Raw genomic sequence first — 15,897 nt, forward strand, 5'->3', positions numbered from 1 at the left:
TTTCTCACTTGAGTGTGTTCAACAAATGCTAAACATACCCCTCTGATAAACCGAACTGCTTGACCACACTACCACAAAAATATAGTGTTAGCATTACCTACTTTAGTCTCTGAGGGTTCATTGGACTCTGTGCACACTATTCCTTACTTTGGTATAGTATATACAGAGCCAGCTTCCTACACCTTCTTAAACCAAAAGTTTCAAAATCTGACTAAATATCTAACAATTCTTCAGCAGGACTTGCAAGAACCAAACTTGTGAGGCCACATTGATGGAATTAGAATCTTCCAGAAATGAGGGACCTCTTAAATTTCAAGAGAATCCAATGAATTGGTTGAATCAGGGGAAAGACATCAGGACTCTTTCTTGAGCAGTCTTGGTGGAGAGCAGCTGCCGAAGTCGTCTTCCCTGCTACAAGATGGGTTGCAAACTGTGAATGGCAACTGATGTTTTATTAATGTGTTCCCATGAACCATAAAAGGTTTTCAATAAGAACAATGTGATCATGCAAATGGATATAGGATTCCTGTCCAAGGCAGTCTCTGAATTCCTTGTTAACCAATCCATTTCATTAGAACTTTCTTTCAGAATCCAGCTTTTGTGGCCGAGAGTTTCCTAGAGATGCTAGATATCAAGGCCAAAGAGGCAAGAGGACCAAGCATTTATTGGTCAACCAAGGGCTTGGCTACATCTGAGCAGTCGATCTATAGATGGATAGCCTCTTGCATTTTGTTATATCAGAAGGTGAATAAATAAATCTATGCCTGGTAAACCAAAAATCTTTGTACCTGACGGAAAGCTGCAACTACCGCTCCGAGGGACAGCACTTTTGTGAAAATGTGTACAGCAGGAATCTGGAGGTTTTATCACATGATCAGAAAACACTACTGTCGTGACTCAGATTTTAAGGCAGAAGCCAAAGAGATTTATATGGTCATTTAGTTTAATTTGTGACTTTCTAAGAAACTCTTAATTGTCTTTCTTTAAAGAAAGAAATAAAATAATAGAATTTGCAAATATCTGTAGGAAAAGTTAATTATTATTTGGGGTGATCAAGTGTCCACCTCAAAGGATAGAGCCACCATCTGCTTGATGTCACACAAATTAAATTAAATAAACCTGTGCTAAATCCCTAATAATGTGGCAAACCAGTAAGGCTCAAATCAAAGACAATGTGTAAAGTATTTAAGCAGTGCATACAAAGTAGAAAAAAAATCACACAAAACAATACAACTCTATTGCCAATTTTAAAATAAAGTAGAACACTTTTTGAAGAAAAGAAGACTAAAATCCAATAAGCGGAAACCGAGATATGAAATTACATATTTGAGTGAAAATAGCACCACAAGTGCAATGCCCTGATGCTAGTACATGGAAGTGGCAAACACGGACCTAGGTGCAACTTACGGCAGAGCATTATGGAGCCCTGGTAGGACACAAGAAGTGGATATGACCAGGTGATAGTCAGGAAGTCAACAGTTTCAAAAATGTTTGTAAGTCCCACTTCAGAAAAGGACTTGGCCACTTTTTGGAAGAAACATTTTGACATTTCTTTTACATCGCAATGAAGAAAGGGACTTCGTCACTTTTGGATGAGAAAATCCTCCCTGAGCAGCCGCCACTGAACTTGCAGCTGCTGCAGTGGAATCTTGAAACAGGTAGGTCGCTCTGAAGATTTCTCCATGAAACTTTTTTTAAGCCCCAAAGCAGAATGGTGGGATTTAGCCATTTTTTCGGAGGTGATGGGTGCCTTGAGTGGGACAAAGCTGAAATTCAGTACAACCCTGTGGAGCTGCCAGTTGGATATATTTTCCCACAAATCCTCCTTGAAGCTCAGAAGGAAAGGTTTTCAGAAGTTTCCAAACTTTCCTCTAGTACCCTTAATAACCATCGGAGTACACTTCTAAGACCCCCAGGATTTCAAGGTGCCTAGCAGAGGCCAAACGAAAACCACACTCCATGTCCACTTGCCACTGGTCAGCTGGGTACTGGCCTCTTGCAACTTGTTTCCCTGTAGCCACACACTTAACCTCGGAGTCCACTTCTTTTTTCCGGGGACAAGACAGAGCAGGTTCAGTTCTTCAAGACCAACCCACTGGGGGTGACTTCTGGGCACACCATAACCAATCAATAATAGTAGGAGTTCCTGGGGCAAGCCTACCCACTTTTTCAGCAGTTCCTGTTTGCCCTGTTGCAAGATGGTAGTATTTAAATAGAGTATTTTTCACTCTATTTTATCTGTTAAACCCCTTATATTATTTTTGTCAAGCATTTCTCTTCCTGCTGCCTGGCAGTTTCACTAGAAAAAAGGTTTTAAGCTTGCTATTCTATAGGGTGTTTCAGGCTATCAATGAAGATCCTATTATGCAAAAGAAAACATTGGTTACCAGTACTCCTCGCTCTGCATCATAGGAATCGCCACTGAAGTCATAAACCAGCCACCCACCCCCACGACTGGGTAAGGTTGGGAAGTGAAAAGTGAATAAAAGCTTCAAAACTTCATCACCTATCTTATCGTAAAAAAAGAGCTGGCTCTCAGATGTAAACTGCCAGTAGGGTGCACTATGGGTGGAAAAACCTCATTTAGAGGGACAGGTTCCTTTTTCTCATTTTACAAATAAAGTCCATCATTCTACATTTATATTCTTTCTCTTCAAACATTTTCACCTTTCTGCATATGAAATACTTCAGTGCAGGAATAAAAATGATATTCAGATCCATCATACTCTCCTAGGAAAGGAAATTGAGCCTCTGTGACGCTGTCAAAGAGTGTGATTCATCATTAGGACAGATGGACATTAATAAATAAGACGTTAATATATAAGAAGTGCTCCAGGGTCCACGCAGGCAGCAGAGAATGATTGCAGCATTTATGACTACCACTGAAAATCCAACAATGCAGAAAGAAATGTTTACCCCTTTTGTATCGCTACCCTCTTGAGTACCACCGATTTACACCTGGAGTTTTTAGTGGGCGTCTCATCGGCTAACTCGCGTCTGTGGCTAACCTGTGCATTCCTTACCCCTCGCCGCGGTTCTTGTCCTTCAGCCAGTGGTGCAGGGTGTTGCTGTTGAACTGGAGTGCTCCCTTCAAGCCGCCTTTGCACTGGATCTGCATGATGGTGTGTGAGTTTTTCACCACCTCGATGAGCCCAACGCAGTCACCGATGGACAGGCAGCCGTAGGGAAGCATCCTGGAAGGAGAGAGACTGGATTGAGGGAATCGCCTGTTGGAGAGTGTCATTAACAGAGAGGGCACTCATGGAACAGGGGAGTGCTGTACATCCTTTGCAAACAAGAACTGATGGGCAGTCTATGTGGTGGGCTGTAATGGAGCATGCAGAAAGTTCTTGATAAACAATAATTGATGGGTAGTGAATAGAGTGGGCAGTAAGAAATTATTGACTTACCTGTAACTGTAGTTCTCCAGTATTGGAATCTTTCATAGATTCACATGCTTGAATTATCTCCCGTCATCGAGATGGGAGTTTCCTGGTACCTTTAGAAAGCAATGTAATGATAGGTATAGACTAGAAAAGGACTAGGCCCATTTGTTTAGTAACCTATCAGTCTTTTTATTTGTAACAGATACTAAAGTTAGGTTTTGACCAATCAGGTTGTAGCACCCTCTAGAGCACTCCTGTGAGACGCTCCAATCCCTCAGATTTGAGAGCAGGAGTGTACAATAGACATATCCACTGAGAGAAAAAGAGAGAGAAAGATGAGCTGCACAGGGGAGGAGGGTGGGTCGCATGTGGATCTATAAAAGTTACAAATCTTGGAGAACTATAGTTACAGGTAACACGTTTCTTACTCGAGTATTTGAATTTTCATAGATTCACATACTTGAATCAGATTAAAGAGCACATGTTGTGGATTATTCCATGAATAGCACATACTAGAAATATATATGCATGTATGTATGTATGTATGAACTAGAACATGTTCTCAAAAAAATAGCCAAAAGCTAAAATGAATATGCTACTTACCAGTATGCATCTGTTCTTGGCATGTAGGGCTGCTGACATTCATATCTTAGCATTAGATCGCCGCCTAGTGTTGGGTCCGGATGATCGCACATTGTTGTCCTGGAAGAGTCTTCGAAGTATCCTGAGATAGGTGGCTCCTCCCCTGGACTACAGTGCGCATGGGCATCGGCTCCATCCCCAGATTGTTTTTAGCCATTGTGGCAAAGATGGAGTGAAAAGTGTAAAGGATGTCCATGCTAATGATTGAATACAATAGTATATCTGCAGCTGCGACAGGCACCGGGGAGGAGGGTGGGCGATATGAATGTTAGCAGCCCTACATGCCAAGAACAGATGCATACTGGTAAGTAGCATATTCAGTTTGAGGCATGTGGGCTGCTAAATTCATATCTTAGCATAGAATACACAGCAGTCCCTCCATCAGCGGCGGTTGCCCATGCCAGCTGCAGAAACCTGAAAAAGTGTCTTGAGAACAGCCTGTCCTACAGCAGCTTGCTGCTTGGAATGCACATCAACACAGTAGTGTTTTGTAAAGGTATGTGGTGTAACCCACGTGGCTGCTCTGCAAATGTCTTCTAAAGGAATGTTCCCCAGGAAAGCCATGGATGCCCCCAATTTGCATGTAGAGTGGGCCCTTGGGGGTATCGTTAAAGTGCGCTTGGCCTTTTGATAACATATTTGGATGCACTTAACAATCCACCTGGCTATTCCTGCTTTGGAAATAGGGTTGCCTTTGTGTTGTGGTGAGAAGGCAACAAAAAGTTGTTTTGTTTTCCTAAAGTGTTGTGTCCTGTCTATGTAGTACATCAACGCCCTCCGTACGTCTAACGTATGGAGCATTCTTTCCGCCACCGTTTGTGGGTTTTGGAAGAATGCAGGCAAGTCAATAGTTTGGTTGAGATGAAACTGTGACACCACCTTCTGAAGGAATTTGGGGTTAGTACGTAGCACTACCCTATTTGGATGAATTTGAATGAATGGCTCTTGGATTGTGAGCGCTTGTAGCTCACTAACACGCCTCAGTGACGTAATAGCAATTAGGAAAGCTACTTTCCACGTCAGGAACTGGAGTTCACACGAGTGCAGTGGCTCAAAAGGTGGTCCCATCAGTCTGGTGAGGACCACATTGAGGTTCCACACCGGAGCTGGCGGTGTTCTTGGGGGAATGACTCGTTTCAGACCTTCAAGGAAAGCTTTAATGGCCGGCACCCTGAAGACAGAGAGATGCTGCCTATTCTGAAGATAAGCTGCGATGGCGGATAGATGTATCCGAATAGAAGTGAACGCTAGATTGCACTTGTAAAGATGTAGCAGATAGCAAATGATGTTAGGGATAGATGCATCTAGCGGGTTGATGTCATTGGCTGTACAGTAAATGACGAAAACGCTTCCATTTTGCAGCATAGCATGCTCTGGTAGTTGACTTCCTTGCCTCCTTGATGGTGTCCATGCATTCTGGAGGTAGGTGAAGGTATCCAAACTCTAGGACTTCAGGAGCCAGATCGCCAGGTTGAGCTGTTGCGGATCTGGATGCTGAATGTCTCCATGGTTCTGCGTCAAAAGTCTGGGCGTGAGGCGCAGTCTTTGATGCGGCACCACTGAGAGTTCGAGGAACGTGGTGTACCATGCTTGGCGCGCCCACGTTGGAGCAACCAGGATGAGAGTCATCGAGTGCTGCCTTAGCTTTCTTGCCACCAGCGGTATCAGAGGGGCTGGCGGAAAAGCGTACGCAAATTTGCCTGACCAGTTCATCCATATCGCATTCCCCTGCGACTGTGGGTGAGGGAACCTGGCGGAAAGGTGTTGGCATTTTGCGTTTTCTTTTGTTGCAAACAGGTCTATCTCCGGATGACCCCACCGCTGGAAGTACGGGTGGAGTACAGATGGGTGTAACTCCCACTCGTGCATTTGATGGCTGTATCTGCTGAGCAGATCCGCCATCTGATTGTCCTTGCCCGGGAGGTGTTCTGCCATGAGGAAGATGTTCCTCTGAATGGCCCACCGCCACATGCCCTGAGCCAGATGAGACAGCTGTGGCGAGTGGGTGCCCCCCTGCTTTTGAATGTAGTACATCGCAGTCATGTTGTCCGTCCGGACTAACACCACCTTGTTGCACAGATGTACAATGAAGGACTTGAGCGCCATGAAGATTGCCATCATTTCCAGATAGTTGATGTGCATCTTCTGTTGCTGCGTCGTCCATAGTCCCTGCACTGTGTAAGTGAGCAGATGAGCTCCCCATCCCTGGAGAGATGCGTCCGTTGTCAGGATAATCTGTGGCACTGGCTCCTGGAACAGTCGGCCCTTGCAAAGGTTGTGTGGAGTCCACCAATGCAGAGAGTCGTATGCCCGACTGGTAACCAACACTAGGTCTGTTAATTGTCCCTGAGCCTGTGTCCACTGATTTGCTAAGCACTCCTGGCGCGGGCGCATATGTAACCGTGCGTGAGGAACTATGAAGATGCAGGAGGCCATCATGCCTATCAACTGCATGAACACTCTCGCTGGAAGTGAGTGTTGTGGTCTGAACTTCTGGATTAGAGACTGCATGCTGTCTATCCTGACTTGGTTTGGTTGAGCCATGGCCGTCAGGGTATTGATCGTCGCACCTAGAAACTGCCGGACATGTGCCGGCTGAAGATGCGATTTTGGGTAGTTCAACGAGAAACCCAGATCGTGAAGGAGGTGAATGGTAGTCGACATGTCTGCGGCGCACTGTTGTTCCGACTTGGCTTGAACGAGCCAGTCGTCCAGGTAGGGGTAGACATGGATGTTCTGCCTCCTGAGGTGCGCTGCTACTGTCGCCAGACACTTGGTAAACACTCTTGGGGCTGTGGTGACTCCGAATGGTAGGACCTTGAACTGATAATGCCTGCCTTGGATAGTGAACCTGAGGTATTTCCTGTGGGACGGGTGTAGTGGTATGTGGAAATAAGCATCCTTGAGGTCTAAGGTTGCTAAGAAGTCCCCTTGGTTTAACAAGGGAAGCATCTGTTGCAGTGTAAGCATATGGAAATGTTCTGACAGTATATACAGGTTGAGGGGACGCAGATCCAGAATGGGTCTGAGAGATCCGTCCTTCTTTGGAATAAGGAAGTACAGGGAATATACCCCTGTGCCTTCCTCCCCCACCGGCACGAGCTCGATTGCGCCTTTTTGCAGCATCACCACCACTTCCTGCTGCAATAAGTGCAAGTGCTCTGCGGACATAGGCCGTTGCCTTGGTGGAATGTTGGGTGGAGTGGATTTTAACTCTAGACAATAACCGTACTGGACAAGTTGTCGCACCCACCTGTCTGTGGTGATGTTTCTCCAGACGGGCAGGAACTGCTGTAGTCTTCCCCCGACAGGTGTTAAGTGGTCGGGGGCAGTGACAGAGAGTCACTGTTTGCTTGGGGCAGAGGAGCGGGAGTTGTTGTTCCCTCTGCCACGTCCTCTGGTGCTGTTTCCTCGGTAACCCCCCTTGTTCTGTTTAGGGTACGAGGACTGTGCCCCACCTCTAGAGAATTGTGATTGTTGACCCATCTGTCCTCTGGTGACTCCACGTGCACCTGAGTGACGAAAATTGTTACCACGAAACTGTTGTGATTGTAGGGCCCCCATAGACTTAGCAGTTTCGGTGTCTTTTTTAATTTTTTCTAGGGTGGTGTCAACATCAGGACCAAACAGTCTATCAGGATTGACTGGCTGATTAAGTATGGTTGTTTGAATGTCAGGTTTAAACCCCGATATGCGGAGCCACGCCTGTCGTCTCAGCATGACGCTAGTGTTAATGGCCCTAGCTGCTGTGTCTGCTGCATCAAGTGCACACTTTATGGCTGCGTTGGAGAATAGTTTTCCCTCTTCTATAAGCAGTTTGGTGCCCTCTTGAAACTGCGAAGGCAGGTGTTCCAAAACCCGCTCTAGGGTGTCGTAATGCGCCCTATCATAACGTGCCAAGAGTGCCTGTGTATTTGCAATACGCCAAAAATTGGCTGCCTGTGCAGCTACTCTTTTGCCTCCTGCCTCTAGCACTTTGGACTCCTTATCCGGGGGAGGAGCTTCACCCGTTGTTTGGGAGTTGGCCATTTTGCGGGCATTTGCGACCACCAGGGAGTCAAGCGGCAACTGTCCCCGAATGTATGCAGGGTCTGCAGGTGCTGGTCTGTACTTCTTTTCGATACGTGGTTTGTCCACTCTTGCCCTGGTAGGTTCTTTAAAGATGTCCGCAGCATGCTTGAGGACCCCTTTGAGCATAGGCAGTGTCTTTACAGTCCTCTCAGAGACTGAAAAAGTGTCAAATAGAAAGTCTTCTTCTACTGGGTCAGCATGCATGTCCACATCATGATTAGCAGCTGCCCTCTCAATGAGTGCATGAAAACCAGCAGAATCTTCTGTTGGGGATGCACGTGCACTGAAAGGCTGTGGGTCTTGCCCCACATTTTGGGTGCCTTGGTCACCAATGTCATCATATGAATCTGGCTGTGCATCTGGTTCATTGATGGGGAAGGTGTATTGGTCATCTTCATCATATCCCTCACCCTCAGAGTTTTTTGGGGAAGGAGTTGGGCTCCTTCTTGGAGGAGGCTGGATAGGTTCCATGAGGCCTGAAGCGTCCTGAGAAAGCCTTTTCTTCTTCAGGGGGATGACATAGGAGTCCACTGGCTGTGAAGTGATCCTCCTATTGTAAAGGGTCAATTTGTCCGTGTCTGCGTCGATAAAACGCTCAGAATCCTCTTCTGAGTCGAGTACCCGACTTGAAAGTGCCCCTGCCGTAGAAGAATCCGACTTCTTTGGCGTCGATTTTGTTGAAAAGGCCTTCGGCGCCTCTTTTGGCGGCAGAAGGAAGAGAAGTTTACCCGCAGGTTTCACCGGAATGTCCATCGGCTTCTGTGGCGATGGCATCGGAGCCGACGTAGCAGAGGCCTTCTCCCTGATTCTCTGTAGTGAAGAGGCGATGGGGGACGCGTCACTTACAGTGACCTTTGGCGCCGACGAGGAGGTCTTGACCCTGCCCTCGGATCCGACGTCTTGTTGGCCCTTTTGAGTTTTGGATGCTGATGCGGCAGCCGCCGACCCAGAGTCCTTGGACCGATGCGTAGATGTGCCAGCCTTCGATCCGTGTGATCTTGCCGGCTCCGTCTCCACCACGCGTCCGACTAACGAAGTCCCAGTCGGAACCGGAGCCGTGTCGCTGGCTTTGGCGGGCTTTGACGGTGTTGCAGTGGTTGACCCGTGCCGACCACCCTTCTTAGAGGATCCCTCCTCTGGCGCCGATTTCGACCCTGTGGAATCGACAGATTTCTTCGACTTCTGTGGGCCGGGGGCCGACGGAGTCGATGAAGCAGCGGGTTTCGTTGTTTTTGGTGGGACCGCCGCCATCTTAGGGACGCTCGAATCCATAAGTTTCGGTTTCGATTTCGGGTCGGCCATTTTAGGTGTAGTCGATACCGTAGGTTTCAGTTTCGGTTTCGATACGGGCTGCGCAGCAAGTATGTCCGTGGCCGGGCCTGAAGGCGGGGCCGTGGCTTGCGGTACGGGGTCTTGGGTAAGGCCGACAGGCGATCCCGTGACCCGATCTTGAACTTCGTAACCTTCGGGGCATAGCTCGTCCCCTGAGCTATCTTCCGCGGCCCCATAAATCTCTTCGACGTCCCCTACCTCGTCGACGTATTCAAGGCCTTGACCCACGACTCCGTCGTCGTCTTCCGGATCTGCCTCGACCTCCGTCTCGGGCGGGGAGATTTGAAGATGATGGCTCTGGTCCTCCTCTTCTTGGTCGCCGAAGATGTTTTCTGGATCCGGGGCCGCTTGTCTGGCCTCAAGGCGCACCGCGCGCCGAAGCTTGAGTGTCTTCTTTGACCTGAATCTCGCGCAGGCCATGCAGTTGTCTTCGTTATAGTCTGGTGAAAGGCATTTGTTACAGACCGGGTGCACGTCGATATGTGGGTATTTGGACCCACAGAGCGGACAGTACTTAAACGGACTCCGCTCCATGCTGAAAAGTTGCGTGTCGCGATGAGAAGGCCTCGATGTCCGACGAGTGAAGTACTCCGCTGATTCCGACTCCAAGAGGCGGAAGAACTCGAGACCGTGCGCAAACAATACCGACGCAAAGAATACAAGGCCTTTTGGCCGTAAAAGCTAGTTTTTCTCGGTTCCGACAGAGAGACGTCGAGACCGCATCCGAACCCAATGGCGGAAAAAAACAATCTGGGGATGGAGCCGATGCCCATGCGCACTGTAGTCCAGGGGAGGAGCCACCTATCTCAGGATACTTCGAAGACTCTTCCAGGACAACAATGTGCGATCATCCGGACCCAACACTAGGCGGCGATCTAATGCTAAGATATGAATTTAGCAGCCCACATGCCTCGAACATATATATATATTGCTATTTATACATATCCAATAGATCATGTGTGTAAAGAGTAAGTGGATGAGGGAAGGCACCTTTGGTGAAAAAGATGTCAAGGTACTACCTGCCCACTGCGGCATCACTGTGAACTGCCGACTCCAAGCAGTACTGCTAAGTAAAGGTGTGTCTGTTCTTCCAGGTCACTGTTCGGCAACTTTCAGGAAGAGGTCAAGGGCCTTCCAGCCTTCTGGTGACAGAATTGAATGGTGTTGGATATCCATCTGAAAATGCTTTACTTTGAGAGAGAAAAGCTGTTCCTCGGAGCGCTGTAAGCTACAAACAGTTGAGAGGATTTGTGAAAAGCTTTAGTCTTGTCCAAGTAGAATTTTAGGCATTGCTTGATGTCTCGAGAGTGAAGTGCTCTTTCTGCTGAGCTTGTAGGATTTGGAAAGAAAGAGTTGAGCGCCACAGGTTAGTTAATTAAGGTGAAAGTCTGAAGGAACCTTTAGAATGAATTTGGCTTTGTATGAAGGATAACCCTGTTTCCCTGAATTGGAGGAAAGGTTCTTGTATGGTAAAGGCCAGAGTCTCACTAACCCTTCTTACGGAGATCAAGGCGAGGAGGAGGGCCGGCTTCCAGGAGAGAAATTGGATATCCACTTTGTGGATGGGCTTGAAGGGATCTTTCATAAGATGACAGTACGGTGTTCAGTTGCCAAAGCAGAGGGGGAGGCCTTACTGGAGGAAATGTTCGGAATAGGCCTTTGAGAAATTGTTTAATGGTCCTGGAAGACCGGAGCGGTTGAGATGTGGGAGACCGTCTGAAACTGGAAATGGCTGCCAAGTGGACTTTGATTGGAAGCGTGGGCTAGCCCTGACTTAGCCAGATGAAGAAGCTATGGGAGAAGTTCTTCTGGAGAGGAGAAAAAAGTATGCATCTTAGCCTGATTACACCAGATGCAAAATCTTTTTCATTTAGGATGATATGTCTTATTGGTACTATCAGCACAGGCCCTAGCTAGGATTTCTCCACAGTCCAATGGTATGTTCATGTGCTGGAATACATGGAACTCAGGAAGAGACTTGAGATCTGGATGGAGCACTCGGCATTGACTCATTGTCAGTAGAGAGGGAAACGTCTTCACTTGAATGTGACACTCTTGAGATAGGAGAAGCAACTCCATAAACCAGTGCTACTGCGGCCAAGATGAAGCAATGAGAATTAACTTGCAGGTTTCTGCTTTCATTTTCCTTAGGACTCTTGGGAGGAGAGGAATCAGAGGAAAAGCGTAGGCAAAGATGCAGGAACGTGCTTTCGAAAATGCATTTCCGCCACAATCCCAGTTGCTGATGCCAGCTTGCATAAAACCAGCATTTGTAGTTCTGTGGGGGGGTGGGGCGCAAAGAGGTCCAGACTTGGCTTGCCCCACTGAAGCAAGATGTTGTCCAAGGTCCCTCAGTGCAGCTCGCACTCGTAGCATGATGTTGTCAGCTGGCTGAGAGTGTCTGCTATAGTGTTCTGCTTCCCGAAGACGCACCTTGTAATGGACGGACCATTCCCATTTTATTCTGATTCCTTGAATAGCAGGTGAGATCTTCTGCCACTCTGCTTGTTGATGTAGTGCTTTGTTGTTGTATTGTCTGTGCAGACAAGCACTGCAGAATTGTTACTTCTTAGGAGAAAAGCCTGCAAGGGAGATGCACGGCTTTCAACCCTAGTAAGCTGATGTGTACGTGACGTTGAGCTGGTTACCATTTTCCACTGACTTGGTGATCTTGAAGGTAAGCTCCCCATCCCTCCAGGGAAGTATCTGTAGTGATGACTAGACAGGAAGTTGATGGGGGAAAAGACAGTCCGACTGAAATAGCCCTTCTTTTGTCCACCAGGATAAGGCGCTGACCACTGTCGGAGTGACCTGAATGAGGTTGTCGAAAGAACAAGTCACCTGCACCCATTGCCTGTCTAATTCCTTTGGAAGTAGATGCATGCGTAGGTGACAAAATGGGATGAGAGGTATGCAAGACAACACTTTCCTAGAAGGTACTTGTAGAGAGAACAGAAAGCAATGTTTCTCTTTGGATAGACTGTGCCAACGTCAGGAGTCGTATTTCCCTCTCCTGTGTAGAATACACGTTTGAGGATGTTGTGTCCAGTGTGGGTCCTAAATATGTTATGGTTTGTTATGAATGGGGACTGTATTTCTCTAGATTCAACGTGAGACCTAGCTGTTTGTAGAGATCCATGCAGGCTACTGTGTAAGCACATGTGGTGCATTTGGTAGGCGCCTTAACCAACCAGTCGTCTAGATAAGGAAAGACTTGATGGTGGTGTTGTTTCAGAAAAGCTGCTATAGGTGCGAGGCACTCTATGAAAATGCAAGGGGCAAATTTGAGGCCAAAGGGGACGACCTTGAACTGGTAGTGGCTTCCGGCTACTGTGAACCTGAGCAATTTCCTGAGTTTTGGATGGATGGGCATGAGAAAATACTCATCTTGGAGGTTGAAGGCTGTCATAAAGTCTCCCTGCTTCAAGAGCTGCAGCGCATTGTGCGGTGCTACATGTGGAAAATTGTTTTCTGAAGATGTTTGAGGCTTCTGAGGTCTAAAATCGGTTGCCACTGCCTTGACTTTTTGCGGATTAAGAAGAAACAGGAGTAGAAACCTTGCACTTTCTCTATAGCTCCCGTCTTTAGCATGGTTTTTACCTCCTCTAATTTGAGAAGGTGTAAATGCTTGTTGATGAAAGCCTGGGGCGGACTTGGGGGTGGTGTTTGGAGGAATTCTAATGGGTGGCTGAACTGCATTAGGTTTAGGACCCGCAGAGCTTTGTTGTTTTTCCTGCCATCAATAGAGGAAGTTTGTAACTCTGCCGCTGAGGCGGGAGGCAGGTATGAAAGAAGTACATCATTGACATCTGCCGGTGTCTTTTACCTGCAGATAAAAGACTTGATGTTCCCCTCTGAAGGGGTCTGACATACGAAGATTGCAGTGGGATCCTCTGCTTGTATTGGAGATGATATTGTTGAGCAGGTGAGGAGTATGAGGGGTAAGAATATTGTTGGTAGCCCCCTCTGTATGAAGGTTGTCCTCTTCCACGGGAGCCACAAAAAGGCACTTTCTTAAATTGTAAGGTTCCTAAAGACTTGGTTGTGTCTGTATCATACTTGATAGCCTGGAGGGCCTCATCGTCGTAAGGAAGGTCTAAGATTTCGGTCTGAACTTCAGGTCGGAAAGATGTAGCCTTAAGCCAACCTTGACACCTGAGCACTGCAGCACCTGCTAATTGCCGGAAACCGACAATGGCAACATTCATGGTACAATCTATTACTTCACAGGATGTTCACTCACCTTCATGCATAACCTTCTTGGCCTCTGCTCCGACCACATCTGCTGGTAGTACCTTCCCAGAAGTGCTAAAGAGTTGGCTGTCCTGACTGTTAGTGCTGACATTGAGAAAAATGTTATCCAATATTGTCAAGGCGCCTACCCTCTTCATCTGGAGACGCTGAGATAGGTGCAGAAGGGTTCTGGGAGCAGCGCTGGTCTGCTTGGGTGACAACTGAATCTGGTTAAGGGTGTCCAGTGAGACATGCAGGAGCATCTTCAAGAGCCTTGTATTTTTTGTCAAGGCACTGTAAGGCTGCCGCCACCGAAGCTGGGTTCATCATGACCTTAATGACTTTGTAGTGAGCCAGCCTGCCTCGCGGGACATGGCCTTCCACTTCTTGCATGTGAAGGATAACCACACCTGAAGCAGATATCTGTTCTTTTGAAGAAATTATTCTGTTGAAATTCTTTTTTCTTGACCACATTTTTAATGCGTACAGGAGTTACCATTTCTGCACTTTTACACTCAAGCTCTTTGATAGAGGATTGTGATGTTTCAATGCTTTTTGCTATACGGATGGATTCATCTAAAGATGGATTTTCCAAGGACAACAAATTTTGTCTAATGGATTTATCCAGGCATTTACTTATGAATTGATCCTGCACTAGTTGTTCACTGAAATTTTCAAATTCGCATTCTGCTACCATCTTCCTCAAAGCGGTAATGTACATGTCAACATCTTCCTCTGTTTTTTGCGCCCTTTTAAAGAATTTATGTCTTGAAACAACAACACTGGGTTGCTTGTCATACCTTATTTTCAGTTTTCTAACTGTGTTTTGATATTCATCAGTTTCTTCACCACCCTCATCAACTACATCAGGTAAGTGTTTGAGTGTTTCTCTTTCCTCAAACTGAGGTTCCGTGAAAATCATTACGACGTTTTGGGCATCGCCGAATATGGACGAGTGTGGTATCTATGAACCGTAAATGACGAGTTTAGTAAGTGTACGCGGTTTCGTCATGCAACTCAGAAGAGTTCGTCTCATTTACAGGTTTCCCCAATGAACCCTCGGGTTCCATTTTAGATACGGCATCCATTTTGTTCCTTGCCCTCACGTAGTCAGCGAACAGGCAACTGCCCGCATCTTGACCCTCTAGTTCCCAAGCTTTACGGTAGAAGCATATTCCTATCATGCGTTTTTATGACTAGGGGGAGGACACTGCTGAGGCAGCTGCTTCCGCTTGAAGGTGATTCTGCCGTGCCGATCTATTGTTTCAGCCTCGCACGTGCTGGGATCAAGCCCTTTTAAGCTACGATTACGCATCCAATATTATCCTCACACTCTCTCTTCCCTGTTGTCTGACTTCCTTGCAGCTGTTCTTGTCTTTTCCTCTTGCTTATTTACAACTCAAGTGGAATGTACCTAATGGTGGGAAGATGTGCTTTTACAGTTGGAACTGGTGATGTTAATGTAATTATGTTCCGGGGTTCTGAATACATGAAAGCGATCCTTTTGAATTTTACTGTGGGAACTGAGCTGTAACCTTTTGCTTACATATTGTGCAATGACAAGATCTTGTAGAAAAGAGAGCGACCCACAAATGCAATTTGAAGCAGGCTCTTGGAACCTACACTCTGTTGTACTTCCCATGACTTTTGCATCCCTGCAGTAATAAACGCTGATCTTTGACGCCGAAGGAAGTCTCCCGTGTCTCTGTCTTTAGTGCGCCAGAACAGGTATCCCACGAAGGTTTTAGGTGTTGTTCCCTGACACCGCTGGGCCTTAATTAGCCCAGTCCTTCAGTTGGCGCCCAACGTGGGGCGACATCGGCGGTACCGGTCCAAAGCCTGACGATTGTGAGGAACTTCGTGTGAAATCTCCGAGGAAAAGGTGCACCCCGCTTCATCGATCCTGTTGTCGAAATAAGTGGTCCGAAGATTTTTCCCGCGAAGATTCCCGCCTCCTGACGGCTGCGACGGACTGATGCCCTGACTGTCGACCTGTTTTCGACGCCTGGCGTAGACCTTTCGTACAAGCGAGACGATAGACGGGCCTTCCGGGTGACGCCATTGTATTTTCAGTTAAGTATTTGTGGGTCGCTCCCAGTCCTTAGTGGTTGTTGCAGCTTATTGAAGCTTTGGTGTATTGCATGGTTCCATTGCATTTGTGGTTCTTAGTTGTTGGTCCTTAGTTGTTATTTGACAATTGCAATTGCCAAAAACCAAGGGTTTTGTTTTTCAC

At 47.0% G+C, this 15,897-nt stretch overlaps 1 protein-coding gene across 3 annotated transcripts in view; it reads right to left on the reverse strand.

Moving 5' to 3' along the window:
- LOC144799602 (phosphatidylinositol 4,5-bisphosphate 3-kinase catalytic subunit alpha isoform-like) overlaps positions 1-15,897 on the reverse strand; it is a 308,439-nt gene that overhangs the window by 41,670 nt on the left and 250,872 nt on the right. For all 3 annotated transcript variants that reach the window (XM_078671001.1, XM_078670999.1, XM_078671000.1), the window contains one exon: positions 3,024-3,194. In XM_078671001.1, coding sequence (XP_078527127.1) covers positions 3,024-3,194 — 171 coding nt within the window. The remainder of the gene's footprint in view (positions 1-3,023; positions 3,195-15,897) is intronic.

This window comes from Lissotriton helveticus, chromosome 12, assembly GCF_964261635.1.
Source record: "Lissotriton helveticus chromosome 12, aLisHel1.1, whole genome shotgun sequence".
In the NCBI taxonomy this organism is placed as follows: domain Eukaryota; kingdom Metazoa; phylum Chordata; class Amphibia; order Caudata; family Salamandridae; genus Lissotriton; species Lissotriton helveticus.